At 33.0% G+C, this 27723-nt stretch overlaps 1 protein-coding gene across 1 annotated transcript; it reads right to left on the reverse strand.

Annotated features, from left to right (window-relative positions):
• Window positions 1-8208: 8208 nt before the first annotated feature.
• Window positions 8209-25316, reverse strand: LOC131945198 (squamous cell carcinoma antigen recognized by T-cells 3). The gene is made up of 23 exons (XM_059306230.1): window positions 25083-25316; window positions 20028-20154; window positions 19092-19196; window positions 18830-19014; window positions 18084-18189; window positions 17613-17740; window positions 17247-17402; window positions 16210-16345; window positions 15129-15236; window positions 14964-15029; window positions 14799-14857; window positions 14444-14553; window positions 14167-14279; window positions 13893-13969; window positions 13633-13779; window positions 13378-13438; window positions 13073-13206; window positions 12774-12857; window positions 12496-12606; window positions 10845-10934; window positions 10630-10713; window positions 8624-8793; window positions 8209-8413 (listed from the first exon to the last, which is right to left on the reverse strand). Exons 1-23 carry the CDS (start codon window positions 25254-25256, stop codon window positions 8233-8235), a joined length of 2712 nt encoding a protein of 903 aa, XP_059162213.1. The 5' UTR covers window positions 25257-25316; the 3' UTR covers window positions 8209-8232.
• Between the last annotated feature and the right edge of the window lie 2407 nt (window positions 25317-27723).

The raw sequence follows: 27723 nt of genomic DNA on the forward strand, positions 1-27723 counted from the left end.
TTCGGTTATTAATACTAGAATCTAGTAAAAAAAAAAAAACCGGTGACCAGAAAGAAGCGCAACGGAAAAAGCGAAAAACAAAAAGCGCAACGGAAAAAAAGCGCAAACAGAAAAAGTGCAAACGGAAAAAATCGCAAATAGAAAAAAAAGCGCACACAGAAAAAAGCGCAAACGGAAGAAAGCGCAAACGGAAAAAAGCTCAAACAGAAAAAAAGCGCAATCGGAAAAAAGCGCAAACAAAAAAAAAGCGCAAACGAAAAAAAGCGCAAACAGGAAAAAAACAACGAAAAATGTGCAAAAGAGAAATTTAGCATAAAGACCTATATGGACTAGATGACACATTTATACATGACTGTTAGGGCTGCTGTGAGAGTGTCGTGTTTGATCACGTGATCTACTACCATTTAAAGCATACCACTACGATACAGGCGATACTCGCTTTACACAATGCCTATTATTTTCTTGGTCAATATTTATTCAACTACTATTCTCGTATAAGTAAACATAAAACTATCCTTGATATCGACATTACACGAAGTATCTCTCACATTCTCCCTAGTTCGAACTACCTAGCTTGCAACAACCCGTTCCTATGGCAAAACTTCACTCTCTTTCATCCGCGTCATCAAACATGCATTCGTCATATTTCTCGCACCAACATTCATTTGCACCAAAATACCCTGATACAACACACATCATGCAGTGGCGGAACTAGAAAAAATGGGCCACCCCGCAAAAATTTTGTTGGGCCCCCCATATATATATATATATATATATATATATATATATATATATATATATATATATATATATATATATATATATATATATATATTTATTTATATATATGTATATATGTATGTATATATATATATACATACACACACATAAAAACACAATACGAATATAGGATACTCCTTTCTAGCCTGATCGGGTTTTGAAAAAAAAAATTCAATTAAATCTAATCACAACAGCATGTCATGTGTATGAGTGCATTGGTCTGTTTTGAAAATCTCTGTTTTCATTTATGATCAATACTTCTAATCATTAAGTCGGTTAAAAGTATATGAAGCTTTGTATAAGTAATGGTGTCTCGTGTTATGTTCATTTTTATGTTATTTTTTTGTATTTATATTATTAACTTTAACTACGTTTCATTTTTATACTATACCATTCTTTAGTACTTATTTTTTTAAAAATAATAATTAAGATAAGTAATTGCTTTTTAATTTGATTATTAAAAATCTATTAAAAAGAGCTTTTGAGCACCCCTATTTGACTATTTGAAAAAGGGAAATAATTTATGGAAATGGTTTGAACGTTTGCCTATCTTTCACACTACAGCTGTGTTTATTATTTTTTTATTTTTTTACGCAACAGCATGTCTTAGCTACTATATAACATCACTACTGTATTAGATCTGTATTCTGTTTGTTACTTACAAAACCACTATCAAGTTGCCAGTGACGAAACTAATATATATATATATATATATATATATATATATATATATATATATATATATATATATATATATATATATATATATATATATACATATATATATATATATACATATATATATATATATATATATATATATATATATATATATATATATATATATAATCTGTATCTAAACAGAGTAATTTAGTCTACTTCATTGCAATATATAACCATTCTTTTTTTTTTTTTTTTTTTTTTTTTTTTTGGAGTTATGTAAGGTCGGTGAATTAACGATTTTCAATGAGAGAACAAACTAGACACATTTTTATTTTGTTCTTTTGTCTTTCATTCTTAACTGGTCAAAAATATATAAAGACGTAAGCTTAATTCGTGAATGGTTTCTCGCGTTATGTTTATTTTTTTCAAAAAAAATTCATCGTTTTTTGGTCGGAAATGGGCCCCTAAACGTCCTGGGCCCCCCCGCACTGCGGGGTCATGCGGTATGGTAGTTCCGCCCCTGACATCATGATGTATTTAATATCATTTCATCATGACGCACCTACCTACCTATCTACCCACTTACCCACCTACCCACTTACCCATCTACCCACCTACGGGGTCGTCCATAAATGACGTCACACTCGTAGGGGATGGGGGGGGGGGTCGGTAATTTTGTGACGGTGTGTTATGAGGGGGAGTGGGGGGGGGGGTTCAGATGAAAACAGTTTTAATAAATTATAATAGGAATTGATTAAAATACTCTATTTTGACATATTTCAGACAAGATTTTGGAAAAAATATCGATGTTTAAAAAAAATTCAACTGCAATTTTGAGGGGGGTTGTAGGCTGAGGTGTGACGTCATTTTAGGGGGGGGGGGGTCTGTCTTTTTGTGACGACGCGTGACGGAGGGGAGGGGGGAGGTAAAAATCGTCCAAAAAAGCGTGACGTCCTATATGGATGACCCCTACCCACCTACCCACTTATCCACCTACCCACCCCACCCATATATATATATATATATATATATATATATATATATATATATATATATATATATATATATATATATATATATATATATATATATATATATATATATATATATATATATATTGCAGAAATCTTTCCGAGAGTATTTTCATTGCTTTGGAAGTGTAGGCTTTGTTTTTGTTGTTATAGAATTTTTGTATGGACGAAGGGAAACAACCAAGTTAATATTTTTGCTAAATAATGTAAGCATGCTTTATTCCACTGATTATTATTCAAAATTCATTAACATTCCATGTTTTTATCATGCAACCCTCAGGGGCTCTTGTGAGCCGTTGGGTTCCGAAATTGACATTTTAGCCCGCAGAAACTCCCCCAAGGGGTCGTCCATAAATGACGTCACACTCGTAGGGGGGGGGTCGGTAATTTTGTGACGATGTGTGATGAGGGGGAGTGGGGTTCAGATGGTGCGACGTCACACTTTTGCTTTATAGTAAAGAAATGTTAGAAAACGAATTTTAGACGTTATTTTGCGTTTTAGAATACAGTTTTAAACATCGATATTTTTCCAAAATCTTGTCCGAAATCTGTCAAAATAGAGTATTTTAATAAATTCCTATTACAATTTATTAATTAAAAAATCAACTGCAATTTTGAGGCGGGTTGTAGGCTGAGGTGTGACGTGATTTTAGGGGGTGTCTGGCTTTTTGTGACGACGTGTGACGAAGGGGAGGGGGGGGGTAAAAATCGTCAAAAAAAGCGTGACGTCCTTTATGGATGACTCCCAAGTACAGACAGACAGATAGATACTTAATTCTCCTCTACAACGAAATTAAAACCTACACAAGTCTTACGTCGTTTGCCATACAAATACAACCTACGAACCTTTATCTAAAATGTTAACATTACAATTAATTAATCGTATGTTGATTTACACTTTCTGAAACTAAAATGTTAAATTCCGTGTAAATACACATTTGTGATTTTTTTTCCTGTGACATTTTTTCTTACAATCATAGACGAAGCCCAATTTGAGAGGGGCAGCGCGCAGATAGACCGAAAGAGAGAGGCATATAATGCAGAGACGAAGTAAGAAGATATTTTGAGATGAGAGATGAAGAAGAATGCGGATGGAAGACTAGCACTGGGCGCTAGTCTGTGGTGGTGGCAAATCCAAGACTAGGCGTAACGAGGATCCGACGTGTTTGATGAGAAAAGGCCACCGGGCTCATTTACAAGGCTCGGGCAGAGGCGTAGCGACCCCTCCCGGCCCCCCGGGGACAAACTTTTGATTTGGCGCCCCCCCCCCCCCCGTATTTTTTATATGTATAATTCAAAATAGTAGCTAAGATGAGCTTATTTTGGCGCCCCTAGGGTCGGCGCCCGGGGACATATGCACCTCCCTGCCCCCCCCGGTCGCTACGCCTCTGGGCTCGGGAGTCATTTTGTCGGAAGCCAATATGTTGGGAGCTCATTTATCGGGAGCCTATATGTCGCGAGTCAATATGACGGGAGCCAATAGGTCGGGGCCCTTTGACGGGGCTATTTTGACTGGGCCTTTTCGTCGGGGTTTTATTAACGGGGCCGTTTTAACGGTGCACCACCAGTAACATACTTAGTACACTCAAGTAGGTCAAGTCTAGTTTACATGTCGTAAGTGTAAACGCGGTATTACTGAGTGTTAGGCCGATATTAAATTATCATGATAATGCTAATTCCGTAAGGTGATTAGTAGAGACTACTGAAAGTTTGGACTGCACAATTACTAATAGATTAATTATACAAAGAAGAATACCTCATGCAGAATTTTAAAATGCTCTAGCAAATAAGGCAATTAGCTTTCATTAAACTGATTTCAATATAACATAAGCTTAATTCATATTAATATGTATATGTTATATTAACATATTAATATGTTAGTTTCAGCCCTCTGGCATAACAAACAATTTTGAATGATAGTAGGGACTTATGTTCACTTTTTGAAAAAAACAAACTGAGTTAGACCATCTCATAAGCTTTATACTTATGTTTTCCCGGTGTTTTCAAATTAAAAGCAGTCCATTCAGTAGTTAAATCAGCAGTGGAAGTTCGTTATGACTCCAAAACGTGTTTAGATTAGAATTATAACTATTATTATCTAAAATAATAAGATACGTTACTGGATTATGTCGCTTCCCCCCCCCCCCCCCCCCGGAGAAAAAAGTCTGGAAGAAACACTGACTGCGTATACAGAATAAAGAGGCAGTAGTGCAATCATGCAATAAATCTAAATTTTCACAAATCTCACCGTTTTACACCTCCCTGAGTCGGAAACATTTAAGTTTGCAATTTTGTCTATATGTCTGTGAACATGATAAATTGTGTACCGTTAAAGCTAGGTTGACGAAATTTCAGATGTAAATATTACATCAAATTTGTAGTTTTTGTATCAAATTTTCAGAGTTCCGGTAACCGGAACTTATTCTACTTTCGGTTGTTCAAAAGCCTACAACTGAAGTACTGTTTCAGTTAGAAGAAATTTCATAATTATGTATGTAGAAAATCTAATTGCTTTCTGACCTATTTCTAAAAAAAAACCACATACGAATTTATATTTAACTTGATTCCTCTGTCTTTCTTTATATAGTACTTCAGTTCCGCACTATTATACACAGATTATTTGTTGTTAATTAATTTGGTGCGCAGTTCTTTTTCCTACGAGATTCTGTTCTGTTAAAAAAATTTTAAGTATTTGAAAATTGATTTTTTTAAAAAATGTTTATATCCCGACAGCACTGGAGTTGCAATCCCCTTTTGTGTTGTCTAAGAATATGCGAGAAAGTTTGGGGAGATCACTACCGCTTTTTCTATGCACTACTTGAAATGTATAGCAATTTTTAAGATTTAAACGATAACATTTGAGTCGATGTCCAAATATTTCATATTTAGTATACATTTTTGGTACTTAATAATAGGTAGTCCAAACTGAAATTAACTATTGATTGCAGACTTCTGGAGTGAGTATGTCATGAAAGAACTTTTAATTGTAAGGTCTATGCCACAAATTTTATAAAAATATCTCAATAAATAAAAAAGTTATGCGATTTTTAAAAAAGCAAAATTTGGTAAAAAACTGATTTTCAAAAAGTGCCATTTTTGAGAACCCATATTTTTTAAACTAAATAACATAGAAGTGTAGAAATTGGTAAAGTTGCTGCACAGTTTGTAATATATATGCCCAATTTTTTTCAGTCATCTAAAATGAGTCTTTCTAAGGTAAAAAAATAATTGAAAATGACAAAAATGCGTTTTGGTCACTTTTATTTTCATTAAAAAAAAAATTCAATTTTTTTTTTTTTTTTGCTTTGGAATAACTCTAAAACTATTGTGTTGGTAACATCAACGTGGAAAAATGTGTTAATTATTTTCAAAAATCACATGAGTTAAAATATTATTTTAAAAAATACCACAGTTATCTAGTGCAGGAGAAACAGAATCAAAATTTAGTAGAGTAAATGTAATGTAATGTAGTTTAATAAAGACGTGATGCCTACAAGTGATGCAGCAGTTGATGCCACATGCTTTGGTTTCTTTTCAAACCTATACGGTTGATAACTGCTTTGGGGGAACAGTTTTTAAAACTACAACTCCACATCTTTGTACGTCTTGTTTCCCTCAACCTTGATCTTGTGGAGCATCAAGAGTAAGTAATATGTTTTGGGAATTGTAGGGGGGGTGGGGTCTTGGCCTTCTTCCCTTCCCTTGTAAGGAAAGTTCTGGATAGGCCACTGTAAATGTCTCCAGCTATGGAATAAACAATTGATTTAGTGATTAATAAAATAGAATTAAATTTACTACCAGACTATTGTGTAGGCCTACTATTTGTCCTATGACTATAACTGGAAACATATGAAAAAGCCTGAAAACACCTTTTTGTTAAAAGTGATTTATACTTTATATATATTTTTAAGAGTAATTCTACTGAATGAAATTTGAAATATTCGTTGCTTGTGCCACACTGGTTGAGATATCCAATAATGAAGATGCCATACTGTGGTTCTCAACATCCTATAGGACAACTTAACTGTCCTTCATTGTTACTATTATATGCATATAAAATAAATAAATAATGAGAAATACTACTAGTACTACTTACACTTACAACTAATATAACATTTAAAACTAAGTCACAACATGTAGAATCTTAATAAATTGCTCCACCATCTAAAAATTTATCTGGTACATTTTATTACGGAGACTGGCGCAGACCATTTCACATTATTTAGCAGGGGAATCAGAATCAGAGCACACAACAGAAAATAAAAAAAATTAATCACATTAGTCCTTAAAATTTAGTGTCTTTTGTTTTAAATAAATCGATAAAAATGTATAGTTATTATAATTATACATTTCTTTTGTGTTTCATTAATATTTTATAAGTATTTAACCTTCGTTCCCTGTAAATAATTGAGTTCGTCCACATAGTAACCAGGATAGTCTGGTGGCCATTTTGAATTTGTCGATTCATAGTTTTGACGTGATAGTCCAGATAAACTGTAGTAATACGACCCTATCATTGATCCCAGTCAATAGATTTTAAAGAATTAGTAAACACTAGCATCTAATAGTTAAGTGCATCCATATTTTAAGTCCCTAGAATGTCCTGAATTAAATAGCTTCACGTCTAAACACACCCTGTGTAGTTGTGTACAAGCGTAGTTCACACGCTAAAACCGTGGACTTGAAGCGTTCAAATTTACATTAATAACGTGTACTAATTAAACCAAACTGACATTCAAACTTAAAATTCATTTATTAAAATGGAAATGAAACTTTAAAAATGAAACTTACAACTTGTTTGAAGGCTCTAGCAAGGGTAAAATCCGTTTAGCATCATCGGTCGTCAACCTTTAAAACCGTTCGGCGAGCAACTTACTCGGGGCTGAAAGTCGACTCGAGGGTTATATGTTTATTGGGGGTACGGCTTCGCGACCGTAAATCAGAAATACTTGAATTTACAACACAAAGTAGTTATAAAACTGAACTTTACATCGGTGTAAAAATTGAAACAGAATTAGTTTGTTTCCGTGTATATATCGTCATTTAAAGTTTAAAATCTGTATTTTTTTAAATGAAATAAACAAGTTATTTTTTCAATTTATACATCAAACGATAGCCTAGAATTCGATCTTTAAAATGACATTAAGATTATGCTTCTACGATGCTTCGTCGCGAAGCCGCGACCAAATAAAACAGTGTGGGGTCGATCGGTACACGCAAAACGGTGAAATTTGTTGACGTAACTGATACTTTTCAAACAAATATAAAACACATTCAGACATGTGTTACAGATATAAAAATACCAGATTACGACAGATAAAGACTTAAACTTTATTGACATATAATTTTTATTCTTATAGGACAACTAGAAGTAGTGAAATTTTTTTTTTGAAAACCGCAAAAACTGACCCTAAAACGCACTTTTTCGCCAGTTTGGACTACCTATTAATAATAATAAACAGCAAGCCAATTAAAATTATTTGATCTTCCTTACATTGTCAATGATTTTTGACTAAAGTCACACTAAAGTGTCAATGGCTATATAATAAATAATAATCTAATTACAATTCTTTTAATATACATTTTCTTCAATGATAGATTTATGCAATCAAGGGCTTAAATAGTTTGAATTTTGGGGATCATTCATGTAAAAATGAATTTTCAGAATTTACGTCATTCTTCAAAATTACATATTTAGTACAACAGTCAGCCACAGAAAACTCAGACGACAATATTATAAATAATTAAAAGTAACAATTTATTTCTTCAGCAGTAAATTTCTAAACTCGTCATTTGTCATTGGCCCTTTACCAGCATCTTTAGCTGCTGAAGTCTCAGTTACTGTATCAGAGTGAACAGTTTCACTAGCAGATATCTTTTGTTCTGGTTTACGTAAGGCTCTAGGAACCAAAGAAATTTGAGTGCGAGCTTTTCCTCTGCTGTAAATAAAAGGTTATTTATTTGAGTGAGTTCATTTTTATTTCCAAGTCTAAACTTGGAAAAACATTGCAAACTGAAATAAGTAAAAAGGTTTAGAATTCAAAATTGTAAAAATGTATTCAGTAGGATCTAAATGTAAGTGGCATAATTAGTGTCAATAATCAAAGTGTTCTACTTGTCACTGCAAAAAGTTAATAAAAAAACCTTACAAAGTTGTTTCTCTTTTTCCACTGCCTAAATTCATTTGACCAGTTTGTGGGGCTGGCAATCGCGAGGAAAACGGAGTTTTGCGTTCAGGAGGATTACTAATGGCAACAGAAATGGTATGATTTCCAATTACTAGTCCATCTTCATGTAACACTGCTTGTGCTGCACTTTGCTTATTTATAAGAAAAAAAAAAGTCGATTTTAGATACAATATAATTTGTGCACATCACAGAATAAAAAATAAAATATATTAAAAATATACGGAAATAACTATTTTGTTATATTCAATGTGGTGTAGAATTATGAATTCTCTTAATTGTGTAATATTCATTGTATGTGTAGTTCTTACAATTTTGTACTTAGGTCACACAGATTAGCTTATCACAGATACATTCTGCAGCTACTGATCAAGTTTTAAAACAAATATTTGTTGACTTAATCATTTCAAGGGACGAAGTGGTCTAGTGGTAGAGAGCTGGACTGCTAACCTGAACGTCTCGAGTTCAAATTCACGTTCAAGTCAGTAGACCGTCTCTGAGTCCACCCAGCTCTGATGGGTACCTAACTCACGTTAGGGAAAGTAAAGGCGGCTGGGCATAGTGATGACCACACTATCTCTTCATATGCCGAAGTTACAGAAACAAGTAAACTCTAATTCACTTGCGCTATAGACCGTCAGGTTTGAAATGAGAACTTTACTTTTTACTTTTAATTAATCATTTTAATTCCTTGCAATTAATAAGTAAAAAAAGTATAATATCCTTTATAATAACATGATTTTAAATGCACTAAAAATAAGGAATAAACTTTCATTACATATAATAGAAAACACTTAGGTTGCTAATGAAACACATTTCTTATTTTTATTATAAATAAGAGTTTGTTATTATAAAGGTTATCAACTTGTTATGTAGATAAATACAAATGTAGCTGCAGTGAGGTTAATATAATTAGTAAGGAAACAGGTAATGTTAGTTTCCTCACAAATTAAAGACAATTACAGGTACCTGTAATTGTGTTTACATTGTAAGGGAACTAACACTACTAGGTCAATAACTAACAAACTTGTTAAACTTTGTAAACTTTTTAGGCATGAATTCACAATATTTACAATTTACACATAAACTTTTGTTTCACTTTCCAGGCCCTTATAAACAGAGTAAAACTACACAAACCAAAATAGTTTTTCTGGTCATGCTGAGCTGTGATTGTTAGGCCAGCTAATACATCATCTCAAATTTTTCCTGTTCTACAATTCAAATATACAATATAACGGTTTTCTAGGTAAAAACAAAACAACATCACCATCTCTGATTAGCATCACTTAACTGGGATGGTAATGGGATTAATGACAAGGGGGTTATTAAGAAATATTTATGACATGATTAATAGAATTAAACTAGAAATAAATTTGCTTGTTACAATTTTAAAGACACTATTATAAAACAATTGCAATTTTTATAAAATATGTCTATTCACTTATAATTTTCACAAGGTATAGGGCTGGTAAGTAGGTCACCAACCAGTTCTACGGCTCAATAAAACCTGCATGAGCCATAGAAATGGTTGGTCACCTACTTACCAGCCCTATTACCTGGAACAGTTTAAGTTTTAAGGTTTTGAAAAAGTTAGCACCAGTGCATGATGGGTAGAAAAATTGGAAGAGGGTAAAAATCACTTTTAAAAGCATGATTTCATTTATGGATAACACTATAGACCAATTTCCCTTAACAACACAAAGTATTATGAGACTTAAGTGATAAAAAAAATAGGATCAGTAAAGCTCATGGTTGTACATTTTAAAAAATAACCATATTTAAATTATATACCTACTATCCGAAATTTATGGGAAAAGTTGGGCTTCATATTTAGGGGCAGAAAATTTCCTTCAAAAAGAAAGATTTTGGTTAAAATTGAAATAGCAACATCTCTGCCTCAAAAAGCTCGGACTGGAGTAAAAGGGTCAAAATATTTCTTGTAAAAATATTTTAACAAATATTCTAACTACCTCATTATCATATTCAATGTATGCTATACCCTTGGGACTTCCATTTCGATATGTGACCATCCTCACTTCTTTGATTGTGCCATGCTGATAAAAGAAAGATGATGAAATTCTGTTCAATAAATATCAGAATATACATTATTAAATGTATCCCAATTTTTCAGCAGCCTATTGTAGCAGAGCTAATAAAAATCTTATAAAAACCTAACTTTACTTGCCTTTATAAACAGCTCTTCTAAAGCTTCTTTAGAAAATGTAAAAGGGAGTCCTTTAATAAACAGTTTATTTTTCTCCAGCTGTGTAGGAAACTGTGGATTGGAAATTATTTTGTTTTTTCTAGCCATCGTTAAAGAACAAATCAAGCTCAAGGCTTATTTTATTTATGACTAGCTTACCCATCAAAAATTGTCTTACACACCAGAGTGACAAAAAGTATTATATGGGTTTAATTGTTTTTCAAAACAAAGTTATTTAAATGCAAACATGACAGGTACAATATTTCTTGGATGGTAGTTGTTGGGGCACAGGTTTGTCCACACTACCGCCCAGGGTGTGATGTATGAAAGCTTACCCTACATTTAAGTGAGATAGAACACGCCTCAGCGCTGACATCGTGTCAGGAGGGTTGCTTGGCAATGTTAGAAGTTATGGGTTTTACTACAGCAGGGCACAGATGTCCTGTTTTAATTTAGTTAGCCTGGCGTGTCACTAACTGTGTCACTAATGTAGTGTGTTCTTAAATGATTATAGGCAACATAAAGGTCATAGGCTAGCTCAGGATGCTCCAGGTTACCTAACAGCTGGAGGGCACCCATGCAGCAGTTAGGTGAATTAATTAGTACTGCAGACTGTTATGATGTGTGTTTGATCTGGCAAGTTGGTGCGAATATTGGTGCAAAAGTTATAAAGAACACATGGTAGATGTGACGGGGTATGCAAGAATGTGACATTTAAGTGTAGGATAGTTTTTGCCGGGGAAGAAGTTTAAAGTAGTCTTGTTCTTGTTGTGTTAGGGTGAGGTCGTAAAGTAGTAGTAGTCCAGTCTTAGTATTGTTCGTTCAAGGCGTCCTATGTATTTCCTATAGTGAAATAAAGAGTCAAGTTAAATAATGTCATCCTGTCGAATCATTTTGTATGCGTTGATGTCATCATGCTTGAGGATGAACTACCAAAAGGCTAGACAGAATATAATACATAGACCCCAGTTATAGCATGGTGGAGCAGCAGGTGGTTACATCTCTGCAGTGAGTTCACATTAGTTCTGAAATCAGTTGACCTATAGCAGGAACAAAGCTATTTGAGATTGACAGAGATAATCATTTTTATTTTTCCTCAAACAGGCAGTATCAAACACATACTTGGGTACTGGTCAATTCAGACAAGTAACCATAGCTATAGGGGTGGGGTGTCGTCGTCTATTCTTTATAGTCCACCATTCGCAAAGACTTCAAAACTAATTTGAGATTGCAAAGTGAAAGGCAGAACGCAACTGTAGTGGATGTACTTTAAAAACAGAGTCTTTATCTAATTACCTCATACCTAACGGAATTGTCTAATTGAAAAGAAATGTGCATGTTCGATCATCCATTTGAAAAAAAATGACAAAAAAAAAAGTATTGGTAGGCAATGTGTAATACTCTATTTAAATAGGAATGGGTGAATGTGCATGTCTGATGTTCCTTAGAGATAATTTATGTGGTTTTTTTTTTCAAAATTTCAAAACTTTGTAAAAAATCTGCAAAAATGAAAAAATGATGGAAAATTTGACAAAAATTGTAGCTCAGACCAAAAATCTGGATTTCCACAAAAAACAAAACAAAATGAAAAGTCACATCCCTGAATATAAGGACCAGCTATACAACTATTTACCTTGAACAAAGGTGTGTTCTTAACTACCGATCTGTCCTCACATCTGGAAACAAACATTGGACGTCCATCTACAAATTCTCTATCAAGTTTCAAAGCTTGAAGAACAGCATTCTGAAATAAGTGTGTACTAAATAAAAAAACTATCAGTAATTTAACCTAAAATGGTATAAATTTCATTTTTTTAAAATAGTTACTTTCACAATAAAATCTGAAATATGAGCCAAGTAAAAGTTCACATTGTATTATTTGGCAAAAAAAAAAAAGGTATTTTTACATACACTATCAGTGAATTCAATGTAGCCAAATCCTTTTGATTTTCCTTTGTAATTTCTAACCAGCCTTATGGACACAATTTCTCCACACTTAAACAATTAATAGGAATAATAAGTATGAGTAAAACAGGCTTTAACATTCTGAAGCAAGAAAAAATTGGCATAAAAAATTATTATAGTGGTAAACTTTAAATTAAATAAAATCATTTGACAAAAAGAGAAATCAAAATATTTTTACTTTGTAGTTTTAAAGCAATCTTAATACCTAAAATACCAGAAAAATTAAATTAAGAGCTTTACATTACTTTCTCAAAAACATTTTTTAGGCGGTCCTCTTCCAAAGTAAAATCCAAATTTGAGACAAAGGCTGTTACATTATCTTTCGTAGGATCATGCTTAACACTTTCCCCATGAAATTGACTTTCACTTTGTACATTATCTAAAATGAAAACCACAATAACATTTTATTTTACTATAACAGTATTAATTTAACTAACATGACAATCATAAAAAAGGTCAATAATATAAGTGATAGGCCTAATTATTTACAAAAGTAAATACATAACACATGTAATAATCACAAATAAAATTTAAAAAAGGAAATTTTAACCTTTTTTTTTCTTCTCTGGTGGTTCTTCCTTAGCATAGCTGTCTGCTGGGGATTCTTTGATCTAGAGTTAAGTTTACAAAATTTATTCACGATTTTCTAATTTAGCTTATTACAACAGCAGAAGAAAAAAAATTAATCTATTATTTTTAGGTTCTTTAAAATTGTTAATAATAACATGTCTTCACAAAATGTAAAAATAATAATTGAATTTTATAAAACTGTTCAATAAAAAGAACAAGTTAAAACAATTTTTACCTTCCTTTTATTCTTATTTGTGCTATTGTGTTTGAGAGAGAACTCCCCACATTCATTGATTTCAGTAGTCTTAGGTTGTATGCTATGACCTTTTCCATCAGTTTTCTTTATCTTTTTATTCTGGATGGTTTGTTCTCGTTCAGCTTGCTGCAAATATTAAAGTAGAGTTAATTATGCTATAAGCTTGTTGTAATTATTATGTATTTATCTTCAATAGAATATTTAAATACAAATGCAAGTTAAACAAAAACCGAAGTTACCTTTGCTCTTCTTTCATTTATTCTTTCCATTTGAGCATTACATTTTGCAACAGCTGAATCATACTGTTCCAGATTACCTTAAAAATTAACAATAACCAAGCATTTACAACGGCAAATGACAAATGAAAGTAAACCTTTTGAGCTCATTGTCTAACAAAATAAATGAATGCTGAAATTACAAAAATTTCCCTTCAACAAGACAAACTTGAACATTTTTAAAACAACTTTTCTTTAATGTCCAACCAAATAGCAAAACTTAAATTTAAAGAAATACCTTCCTCCCTTTCAAAATTTATATATGCTTGAATAATAGACTCCGGCCAATCAGTGACTGAATTCAATGCCTTTTGTAGAATTCTACGACAATGTTTACTGTCCCCATACATCCTAATATAAGGTAAAGAATATTTTATTAAATTATCTTAGAATTTAAGTTTTAGCAAAACAATTTCGACATAAGCTTCTTAAATTTTAAAATCTATGTAGATTTAAAAGTAAAAGTAAAGCACTTAAAAAAATGTCTAACAAAACGAATGTTAAACAAGACCCACCTTTCAAATCTGTAATAATGCAACCATATCGCTGCTGTAGCGCCATGTCCTGCTTGCATCACTTGATTCCAAATTTCTCTGGCTTTTTCTTGGTTCTTACCATATTTAATCTGGTGAATTTATTTAAACTAACATTTACTACAAACACATACAAAATAGTAACATTAATTGATTCATCTAAATTAGAACTGCATGATTCAATTAAAATATTTTTAGATTGCTAGTATAAAAAAGACCATGGCACAAAAATATTTAAAAAAAAAATGTCATGTGACTTTGGAATAGAAAGTAGAACTCAAAAATAAAGATAATAAAATGGAAAAAATGTCTAAGATTAATGTAACAAGATCTATACCTCAACAAAAGCTATGAGTTGTTGTAAAACTGCTTCAGGATCTCCATCCTTGCCAAAATCTAAAAATGATGAATTTAGTTTAAGGCAGCAATTAACAGTAAGCCATACAACACCACCAACATTATTCTGTGCATTTGTAAAATAAGTTTACAAAACTAAACTTACTCTCAAACAAGAAATCTGAAGCTCTTTCCACTGTAAGTCTAAATGTTTCTAAAGGTTCAGTATCATCTGTGAATTTAAAATACTTAGTTACTGGAATTTCTTAAAAATCAGCAGCAATACTTATAAAATTGACAAATGAAATCAATTAATTATGAAATGACCTACCTTTCAGGAAATCTAACCTTCTTCTTAAGTAATCACAATACTGACACCAAACTGCTAAGTAATCTGCTGCATTAGTAAATCCAACAAGCAGTGCCTTGTCTGCTAAGTCTAAAAAGTGCAACATTGTTATAAAGATTTAAAGTTTGTACTAAATTTTTACTAAAGATAATAAAATGCAACATTAAAATTTATATTAAAATATTTTCCAAATACAATTTAAAGATAATAATCCCAAGTACTATTAAAAAATAAAACAGCATAGAAATAACTATCTTATTTCTTGGTTAAACATGAAGATCCTCAAAAAATTAAGCACAGAAAACTTTTTAAAAATTAGATAACATGATACATATATTGGAGAAACTCAGCAAAAATTAAGAATAACTAACTTTGAGCAAATGGGAAAAAATGTGCTTAAATTTCAAGAGCTTTTCAAAAGGAGTACAAAAAAAAAAGCATGATAAAATAACATGAAGCCAACAGTAAATAGCTTAATGTGAACCAGGCACTAACATATTTACTTTCTCGCACAGGAAGTGTAGAGAAAGTATTGCAATACTTTGATTATTTTATATCACTTTTGGTGCGCAGTTCTTTTTTTCCACGTTAATTCTATTCTGCTTAAAGTGGGTATAATAGAGAGGAAAATTAGTGCTTTATAATGGGATATTTTACTCTATTTCTTCTATTTCTCAAAGACCTTCAGAATTCGATAATTTTATATCATAATCTCATAAAGCATATTCTATTTTTTTTTAAAATTCTGTGTGCATTCTCAAAAAATAAGTAGCTTTGTGTAAAACTTCTATAGCCCTAAAAAAAAAACCATCCCCTTTAGTAAAGGCTTTTCTGTTATGTAAGTATATAAGAGCAAGTTTAGGAGAGATCACTCCCACTTTATTTACTGTCAAAAGAATGGCTTTATGTATCTTTTTGAACACAACTTTGTAAATTACTGTAGACTGATATTGAAGAGCTAAAGAGGAAAACTTTTTCAAAAAGCCAACAGCGGGTTTTGTTCAAAATTTACATTTTATTAAATCTAACAAGGATTGAAATACCAAATAGTCTAAATTGCTACCTTTCATGAAAACAAATTCCTTGTTTTGTCGTTCCATAGCTAAAATATAATTAACCCATAATTGTGATGACCATGGACAATTGCGAATAGCTCGTTCATAAGCTGAGCTAATCTGCTGTTTAACTTTCAGTTTGTCCTGTAAAAAAGCAAAATATTTATTAAAGGTATACCACTAATGAAAAAAACCCACCTCCCTAGTTGTGGTATTATAAATAATTTTTCTTTTAATGGTTTTCTAATTCAACAACATACATTTTTTGACAGTCCAATAAATTGAAAATAATTTATGAATCATTTAAGAATGGTGGAGTTTGTTATTAATTTTTATAAATGAATATGTATCACTTGCTTATTTTAAGGATTTTTTTTATTAACAAGTGAACTGATGATAAAAAAATCAGAAATATTTTACAATTCTTAAAAAGGAAAAGATTAAATGTAATATTTCAGTAGTCAAATAGATTAGCACATAGCCCATTTATACATGCTACTAAAAACGTAAGAATAATGCATACAGAGATTTTTACATCATACTAGCTTTTTTACTTTCTCGTATACAGAGTATAGAGGAAGTATTGTACCCCAGCATTAATCATATACAGAGTATCGGGGACTTATTTTAATCGGGCAAAAATACTAGATGCAGATTTACCTAAATTTCACTTGGTGCTCAATCCTTTCTTTTCTCTATGAGATTCTATTTTAAAAAGTTTAAGGAATTAAAAATCATTATATCACAAGTTACATCCCCCGTAGTAGGCTATTATATAAGAATATTCTAGACAGTTTAGGGGAGATCACTCCCGGTTTATTGTTTGAGATAATTATACTGTACTTCAAAAGAAGACAACAGAAAAAAACAGTTTCTTCCAAAACAAAGGTAGCTCTGACAATGTTATGAAAGGATAGTAGTTATTCTGACCAGTGGCCAGGATTAACAGTGCCAGGTGAATAATTCAAAACCTCAAACTTTTGTCCAGAGAGATATATTTTTGATAAACAGAATATATCAAACTTAAAATTACATAAGAACTTACCAAATATGTTGTATATTGTAACCATAAGCTAGGGTTTAGACAATTATCTTTGATTGCTCTCTCAAAGATACAGATTATTCTAGATGGATCATTAGTCTTCATTTCATGCTCAATATACTCTTGGTATACTTCCAAATGAGGTGTTTCAGTAGTAAGCTGAAATAAAGTTCCATTCTTTCATTCTTTTATAATTCAGAATTTAAGAACAAGAAGAAGATGGTGTTTTGATAAGAATTAATATTTTTGAGTAATGAATTAGTTTAAATTCTAGAGAATTTGGTTAAAATGAGCAGCCAGATCAATTATTGACTGTCCAATCAATTGAATACATATATATTGAGTATTCAATGTTTTAAAGTGACATACCAATTTGTCTTCTAGAAACTGAACATTTTCTAATACTTCAAGAGCTCTATTAAAGGAGTCTTGAGTATCTTGATCCACTGTATCTTGGCCTAACCATTCTTTGTACTCATCCATAGTTCTTTTCATATCTTGAGGAAAAAACATATAAATTTAAAAAATAAAGAAAGTAGGCTGACCTTTCTGATCTAATGATCCATTGGGCAGGCGAAGTAGTTCACTTGTTTCAGTGACCTAGGCTTATGTAATGATAATATGGTCAGAACTATGCCTGGCTACCTTAACATGAGTGAGGTACCCAGAGCTGGGTGTACTCAGAGACTACTGACAAGAGCCCAGGATTCAAACTCGAGACTCCCGGGTTTGTAGTCAATTAGTATACCATCAGTCAGCGCGATAAACTTTAAAAAAAAAAAATCAAACAGCTTCATTATTAACTAAACAAAAGATTTAATTTATAATTAAGAAACTTACGAAGGAGAGGCACTGCCAAATGCCTCTTGAAAAGATTTATAACCCTCTGATTTTGAACAGCAAAACTTTCCTCTTCTTCTTTAGTCACAACAGTTCCAGCTGAAGGCTTAATTGTATAATTTGTATGAAAACATCACATACCTAAGTAATGTAGGGGCTGCTTAAAGTTAATCAGTGGAAACAGGTGAGCATTTAGTTATGGTAAGTTGCAGGGACAGAATGCTGGTGACTGACAGTAGTGGGATTAGGGTGAAGTACAATGGACTTTGACTAGTATGACTTTAGTGTAGCTATTTCCAAAGTTGTCTAGAAAGGCCTAAACTAGTGCTAAACATAATACAGCAGCATACCAAAACCACATTTGCTATGTATAATATCAAACAAATTACATCATATTTCATTCCTATACTCCGACTAAACTGATACTTTTGTATTTTGAAACAACAACTTTTTCAGATATTAATTGAGCTGGGCCAGAATAAAGAAATAGAAATAACTAAAAACTATGTTGCTTTTAAAGCACGCAAAGAATGCTGGTGAATCTAATAAGTAAACTAGACAATTTTACCCAACACCTTCTTACACCTGTTCCCACTGAATTAATCTCTAAAAAAAACCTATACAATGCAACAAAGAAAACAATAAGAAACTTACATTTCACATTTACAGTTATTTTACAAGTAGTTTTTTAATTTCAAATAAACAATAATTTAGAATAGTTCATCAGAAAACCATAATTAACTCACAACCAGTCCAGCTAATAACGCATTTTCAAATTCTCTGTAAGCTTCCCATATATTTGAACCTTGACTGACATGAAGCCCAACAGTTGTCAATGCACGTTCAAAAGCTTCCCGGACAATAGCAAGCCCATCTTTTTCGCTCATCCGACCGATGGCAAACTGAACATATTCCAGCCAAACTGGTACAGCTGGAAGCAAAATTTTAATAGAATTAATTTTCTATAATGTAAAACAAATGTAACATCACTATACATTTAAAACTCACATTGATAATCTTCAAATGCTTTTTGAAACAACTGTTCAATTTTTTGTCTCTCAGTTTCATCCGAGACAAGTGGAATTTCATCTCGTAACCAATCTAACCAAAGTTCTGGAAAAAAAAATAACATACAATAATTAAATGTAAACCAAGAGAATAATTTGACATTGGTAATAAAAATTAACATTTCATCAAGGGCATTGGTGCAGAAAAAAAACCCCCCACAGAAATACTTATTTTTCATTGCACTTTTGGATACTCTGTCCATTTATGTATTAAGAAAATAATAACTTTAGTGAGAATTTTAAAAAAATGTGTTTAATACTATTTTTATGACCCCATTAATTAAAAAATTAACATCTTTTTCCAATCTTACATGCTCTCTACAAAATTCAGTATCTGTCATTTTGTATAAGACATCAGTAGAAAGATGGATTTCTCATGTATTTTTTAATCATATTTTCAGTAATCTTGGAAACACCCACGGCTTTCAATTAGTTTTACAAATTACACATAAATTACATTTTTGTGACCTACTTTTTGTTATGTTTCTCATTTGCATTTTTTTAACGCTAAAATATAAAAAGCCCACCACTTTTTAAATTAATAATACGATTCCCACCATATTTTCAGTATTTGTTTTTCATGTAAGAATATAGCTTTTGTCACAGTTTTTTTTAAGGTTTGCATTCTAAAAGGTCACATTAAGCACTATTTTTGTTTAAAATGACACACTTAAAAATGCAGTTTTGGGAACCGCTTTTTGTAAGGATTAAGACTAAAGAAAAAAGGATTGTAAATTTCATGACTTTATTATCGATTATTTAAATTTTACTGTCAAAGCAGTATTTATTTTAGTGAGCTCCAGAAAAAAAATTATCCACATCTTAATCATTCAAACCTACTTCAAAAATGAGGAAATTATTAAACATAAAGGCCTACCTTCAGTAAGTGGAAAGTGGCGACTCATTTCTTCTCTTGCTTCTCTTAGTCTGTGCAAGTCTCCTAATTCTCGAAGTAATTTAATTTTTTTAATGTGGTTATCATATACATAAGGATTTTGAGAGATCTGAAAAGAATAGTTTTAGAAAAAATGTTTAAATGTTAATATTACATTTTAAAAGATTTCACACACATTTTTCTAATGCGCAGCTTATCTGAAACAGATTTTTTCAACAAAATATCAGTGTAACAAAAAATTCTATTGGGTATCTATACATATGTCAACTGTTAACCTGTTACTTTAAGACATAATGAGCCGACCTGCTGCGTACTATTTAGTTGTTTTACGCAGCTATTTAGTTGTTTTATTTTCTACTTTTTAGTAATTCATTATTTTTTTAATTCGACATTGAAAATATTTTGCTTTAAAGCACTACCAGTATCAGTAGCTCGTGAAGGGCGATTAGTCTCTCCCTCCAACACCCCATGAAAGCAGCTGTCCGTGATGACAGTTTACAGATGACAATGGAAATATCAAGCAGAACTTGTTACATCCCCTTAGTTTCAAATCATTTAAAAACTATGTGCCCCTAGTAGCCGTCACTAATTCAACCCGGCTCTACGATTGTAAACATTCGGCGTGAACCACAGCTAACCAGGCTGGTGGGTGTGGGGGAGGGTCAGTATATATATATCGATGATAATACATTAAAGGAGAACTCGATTGAATAATTGTGAAATAATCAAAACCAAGCCATGGATAGAGGCATTAGAGGTCAGGGGTCACTTCCACCCTGCAGCCAAACATTCATCGCAATAAAATGATCACCATTGAGTGGTGATTATTATACAACTTACCCAACATTGAGACTTGGTTGACCACTGGCAACAAAAGAAAAATATTGTGGATGACAGCCCTGCATGAGTGTCACTAATCGAGATAAAAGACCTAACCTAGATCTTAATACTGAACTCAGTGAGTAAACAGAGATATTATGCGAGATATTAGTGTTCCAGAAACCAGTCCCGGGAGTTGTATACATTCAGCTATTTAATACAATTATATTTTTTTAAAATTTGAGACTGATAGGCCTGTAATTTAATTTACCTTTAAATAAGAAGAGAAAAAAAAAAGTACATTTTCAATGCACTCTCAACATTCGATCAGTCAGAGAAGTTCATACCAAAGGCCATATAGATCTATAGCCTAACAGACCTAACAACTCCTGTTCGCCATTAGTCAGCAGAAATGATATCAGGAATTTAAAGCATTGTCAATACTCAATATGACAATACAGATGCAGCCATTTTATAAATTGAGTAGGCCTAATATTAATGATTATTAATATTAGGGCCTAAAGTACTCAATTATAAATTAAATAGACTAATTATTCATTTTCAAAATGACAAATGTTCTTTAGAAATGCTAAATATTTTGGCATAAATCAGAATCATTATTATAAACAAAACTAAACAAAATCTTCATTTAAAAGTAGTGTGGTTATGAATATGCCCAGCTGTCTTCAATATTCCAAAAAGAATGTCAGGTACTCATTAAAGATGGGTTAACTCGGGGATGCCCTATCAACCACTCCTACCCCCCTCCCTCGCTCTCCAGGCATGCACAACAGACCATATTGTTATCAACCCCACCCATCTGGTGAGCTGTGCTTTACGCCAGATGTTTACCATCATAGGGCCTGGTAGAATTAGTGACCGCTATTAGGGGCAGATAACTTAGTTTTTAAACTCTTTGGAACTAAGGGGAGGTAACACATTCTGCTTGATCTTTTCATATTTGTTTGTAAACTGTCGTTCCGACTGCTACTTCCACTGGGGGAGGGGGGAGTGTTGAATTCACAAATTATGAATTACAGACTAGTAGAAAATCAAACAAATCTAAATAGTAGCTTATGTCAGCATGTTAACTATTTTAATTTGAAGTGACTACTTGGAAAAAGATTTTTCACCCCAACGTCTCCACTTGGTCGACAAAAGATAGTTCTGCGCATGCGCAGTGACCTTAATAGCTGAGCTCGGGTTACGGCTAGGGTTAGGATTAGGGTTCTGCCGTTGTAAACACACGCATGCGCAGTACCATAAAAAACATCACCACGAAGGTGTCGCAGTTTCTCTCCATTGCGCTTGCGTATCTTTTTCCGGCTAGAATCGGCCCTTTTAATTTTATTTGACTAAGAAGTTGAAGAATGAAGAAATTTGGGGAGAATGATTATAACAGTGTCCGATAATAGAATCTTCTTTGAAAAAGGGGTGTTAGGTTACTGGTAGTTAATTAAATGTATGGCTGGCTAATGTTAATGCTAACCCTGTCCCTAACCCAACCCCCCTCCTGCCAACCATACCATAGTAATTATTTCACAATTTTAGAAGGTTTTATGTTTTGAAAGTTACAAAAATATTTCAGTTTCATTATTATACCTGTTTTTAAACAATTGTATTAAAACTTTTCAGTAAAAAAAAAAAGACTAGCGATGTTTTCATCAGATGCAACCAAGCTTATTTACTAGAGATTCAGGGGAAACCACTCTAACTTACAGATGGCCTCTTTTTATATTGCAAATCCTGCTCGCAAACACTGCCATTTAAAGTTTATTTTTGGCCTATGTTGATATATTTAGCCATTGATTTTGGTTTATTATTTAATTATCTATAGGCCTAATATTTGACACAAATATATCACAATATACTTTTATTAAAGCCATAACAATGAAGTTAACAATGAGGCAACTTTTTAGCACATTACTAGTCTTGGTCGATTTTACGTACCTAAAACGATAGATTACCCCTAACACACCTATTTGTTTATGGAAGAGTGTATTAATCGGACATCGGTAGGCCCTATCTAAAAGCATGGTAATCTATCGATTTAGGTACGTAAAATCGCCTGCGACTAGTAATGTGAAAAAAGGTGACTCCTTAAATATCTATATATATATAATTCTCTTCTTGGAGACCATAGAAAACACTAAGCTGTAATCGCGCTCCCTATCACCCCCACCCCTACATGGTCTGGTGAGCTGTGGTTCGTGCTAAATGTTTACAATTGGAGAGCCGGATTTAGTGACGGCTATTAGCACTATTAGCCTATTAGGGGCAGATAATTTTGTTTGAAACGATTTTAAATTTAGGGGAGGTAACTAAGAGGAGTTTGCTTTCACTGGGGGGTAGGGCAAAAGGGGGGGGGGGGGTAATCGTCCTTAACGAGCTACTGATAGTGTTTTAAAGCAAATATTTTCAGTGGCAGCGTTGGTACTGTCGAATTCACAAATTATGAATTACTGAAAAGTAGAAAATAAAACAACTAAATACTCGGCGTATGATACGCCGCGGGTCGGAATAATATAATCGAAATGTCTATTCACAGTCGACTGTGAATAGCTGTATTGGGGCTATTCACAGTCGTGACCGTTTTTGATAGATTTAATGTTAAAAATACCCAACTGGGCAAGAAGATGTGTAGTCGACCGGTCATGGGCACTAGCTGTCATGCCAGATGGTGCGGGTTAAATCCATCAGATGACATATTGCTATGACTCTTAATGTATGCCTTTTAATCTTATTATCAACATATTTTTTCACAGTTACTTTAGTTTCTCATGGAAGGGTTATTTTTTAAAATTTTCTTTTCTTTTGTGACGTAATTGTTGACATATCAATCAGCAAAAAATGAAAAAAAAAAGACCGGTCCCGTAGATTTTTGCTAAGAGAAAAAACACAACAGTGTGATGGAAACTGTGAATTATAGTGATGAAAAAGGACATCCTATTTCACCTGATATTTATTCTGTGTGATAATGTGAATTTTTAATGGTAATTGATAGTTGAATAGCAATGTGAACAACCAACTAAACTGATGCTTAATTAGTATTATTTATTTAAAAAATTACTAGATCTATTATTCTAGTGTATAGATTTAGAGTGCATAATTGATCATCTATGACCTACGTAGACGTAGCTTGTAAGTGTAGCAGATATGTCTGATATGAGCCTAAAAGCTAAACTAAACTTTAATAACTTTTTTATAAAAATATTACAAAATAAAAATAGCACTGTTCTCTTAATCTATACATTACTCCCCAGTCACAATAAATGCTTTTATTATTTTAAGATATTATTCACAGTCGTATTTAGCATGAAATGACAGCCGACTGTGAATAGCCGTATTGGGGCTATTCACAGTCGGCTGGGAATAGCCCCAATACGGCTATTCCCAACCGGCTGGGAATAGCCTTGGCCTAATAGTTAATAGGCCTATAATACTATAATTATTTATTTTATTTAGTAGGCCTAGGCCTAGATCTAGTAATAGGCCTATTAATAATAAATTATAATTTTAAATTTATTAATTATTATTTAGATAAGCCTATACTTAACTATACAGTATACACTATATACACTATTAAATTATATATATGATGATTACTATTGATTACTGACTGATTAGTATTTTTTAGCGCAATTTCCATTCTGGAGAATTGCGTTTATTAACTCGTCATTTCTGGGAATGGATGGATGAATGTATGGATGTATGAATGTGTGTCCGGGCTTTAAGTCGTATCTCCTCCTCAACGAAGCAATATCGATGACTAGTTCCAAAAGCAATTATGTTAAGCAAGTTACGAGAATGAACATAGGCCATAAAAATTCCGGGTTTCTTTCATGGATTTCCAGGAAAAGCCAAAAAACCTCGAAAAAATGCAGTTTTTGGCCCATATCTCGGCAACCAGACCACTTAACGACTTGAAACATGTACCAATCGATTCCTGCCATAATTTAGAACAATATTGCCGAAGAAAGTTTTCAAAAATATCCTCTCGTTCGGTCACAAATTTTTAAAATTACATAAACACCTACAAACCGATCGTTCTTCTAGCTTGAACGCACCCCAGCATTATACGTCAGAGCTATTTTTAGATAACATAAGGAAATTGCGCATAAATGTCACTAGACTTTTTTAATTAACTTGTTTACCAAAATCCCTAAATTTAAAATAAATTAAATATTAAATTAAAAATAAATTTTAATGTGAACTTGCCTGTTTTGAATATGCTGCAATTTCGTTTTCAATTTCCTTTTCGCTTTCGCCGTCACTTTCTTGTTCACTACGAGTATCGTCATCAACAATTTCATCTTTTTCGTGTTCCGAGTGTTCGTTCAATAAAGCCGTACATTCTTTCATTTCAATGTTGGTACAATCCGCGTCCGCCATCTTTACATTGAAACATCAAAACTACGATTCGCATTTTTGATAATTTGAATTTATTATTCCAACACGCACCTTGTAACTTACTTCCCCTGTCTTCAGTGGCGTAGGCAGGGAGTTGGGGGTGGGGTTACAACCCCCCTCCATGCACCCCTCTGTAAATATTTTTTACTGTCATAATACCACTGTTACTTACTTAAATATATTTCTGAATCAGTAGGCCTATATTTGTATAACTGTATGTATGTTTAGAACCGTCATATAAAAACTGACGCTATGTTCAGTATGAGTTGGTTTCACCCCCCCCCCCCCACCCACTACTTCACCCCCTAAAACGGGATACAATATTAATGGTGACCGGACAGCGGCGAATGAAGTTGAAACCCCCTCCCCCAACTGTGAACGGAAACAAGTCACAGAAAAAAGTCACAGAAAAAAAGTCACAAAAATCTTTCAGAAATTTTTTGATTTATTTGTTTCGAATTGTAAAATTTTGTATGTTTATTGTTGTGGGTTGTGTTTTTTGATAGGGGGTCGTCCATAAATGAGGTCACGCTTTTTTGGCCATTTTTTTACCCCCTCCCCCCCCCCTACGTCACACATCGTCACAAAAAGTCAGACCCCCCCTCTAAAATGACGTCACACTCCACCCCACCCCCCTAATTTACAATTTATCCTGTTTTAAATTTGCTGTGTTTTCATCGCTTTAAAATTACCCCTCGTTGACACAGCATTAATAATGAGCATGCAGGACCCATTCGTGTCACCAGCAGGTAAACAGTAATACAGTGAGGTAATGATAAAGCTGAAAGGATTTTTTAAAATACTTAATGTAAATGTAGGTATTTCTTGCAGACATGACGACACACGTGAGAATAACAATATATTTAGTATAATATGCAAACTATTAAACTGTTAGCACCTTTAATTTTCCTAGTATATTTCATTGTAGCCTATATGATAGATTTAACGGATGTCATCTCTCACAAAGCAATATAAATGTCATAGATTTTTAATAGTAAAGACTCTCCACTAGATTATTAAATTGCGTGTTTTGCTGTTAGCGGAGAGGATCTTGAAATAGGACAATAAATACTTTCACACTGACTTAAATCTAAGCAAATTTATAGAAATTTTTATTAATAACGATTAAATAATAATATCAATAACAGGTTATACTCAACTTATAACTTAACCGACCATATCTATATGGATTCATATTTCTAAATCTTAGCAAGATCATTAACCGAAGTATTAAAAAAAACTATTTACAACAGTATTAAAATGGCAATCCTCGATTAAAAGTTGGGATATGTAAGCTTATTCATTCTCCCATGGAGAATTGAAATGTTCCTTCATTGAATACACAGGGACGGAGTTGACCCCCCCCCCCACCCCCCCCCCCCCGTATGGAATGGGAATTCCCTTTACATCAAGGTCTTCCTCTTCTATCCAATCTACACTCTCACCATTAATTTCATTGGCAATTATCACCATCAGTTCACGTTGGCGGCGTGCAGCAACTCTCAGAGGCCTGATGCGCTGTAATGGCACGATTGATGATTCCTGTTTGTGAGTTAAGGAATGATTGCGCAGCATAACCAATGAAGAGAAGTATGAATGACACTTCTTACAAATCCTGTCGCTGATCACGGATTGAACAGACGGACAATACAAATCATAAAGGATTGTGCGATAAGGATTTGAAGAGCGGGGGAGGATTTCATCCACTTTTATACTTTGAGCAGAAAAAAGAGATGGAAATTTATGTGAAGAGCCATCTGTTGAACGCTCAGGTATTGTTAGTGCACAGCTTGTTTGGGCGACTGGTAAAGGTAGAGGAAGAAATCTATCAGTTATTAAGCTGAAATACGAGCTTCTTGGCTTTGAGCAACATTTACCATCCATGCATTTAACAATCTGAGTCAAATACTGGCTAGTTCTCACATGAATATCGTGCCAACGCTGATCCTTTGAGAGCAGAGAAGTTTTAAGTTTTAAGAAGTTCAGACTCTTCTGGATCTATGTATTCTGCCACTGTAGGAAATGTATCCACTGTCATGTGTGACCATATTTCTGCCAAAGTGTTTTCGGCAAATTGAAAATGTTTCTTCTCTAAATCTGTGTCTATTGTGACTCCTCTTTTATCCAAATGACTGCCGTAGTGGTCATGGGGTAAAACTAATCCTGTGAGCTCATTGCTACGTGGCGCCATTTTTCTTTCAACCCTATTAAATGCACTTCTTCCTGGTGCACTGGTAGCAATGAACAAACCATTATAGTTCTGATTGAGAAAGTGGTGTACCGCAACTGATGACCTTTTGATACCTAGGGTTTTCGTCTGGGCCACCATCAACCGTCAACACTAATATTGGTTTAACAATTTGATCCACACCACTCTTTGTGATATCATCAAATTCATGTAAAATAAGTAATTTTTCAAAATCAAGTCCATGACTAAGTGCTGTGGATG

The sequence above is a fragment of the Physella acuta genome, unplaced genomic scaffold, assembly GCF_028476545.2.
Source record: "Physella acuta isolate Inbredline_101_S28 unplaced genomic scaffold, ASM2847654v3 ptg000049l, whole genome shotgun sequence".
Lineage (NCBI taxonomy): Eukaryota > Metazoa > Mollusca > Gastropoda > Physidae > Physella > Physella acuta.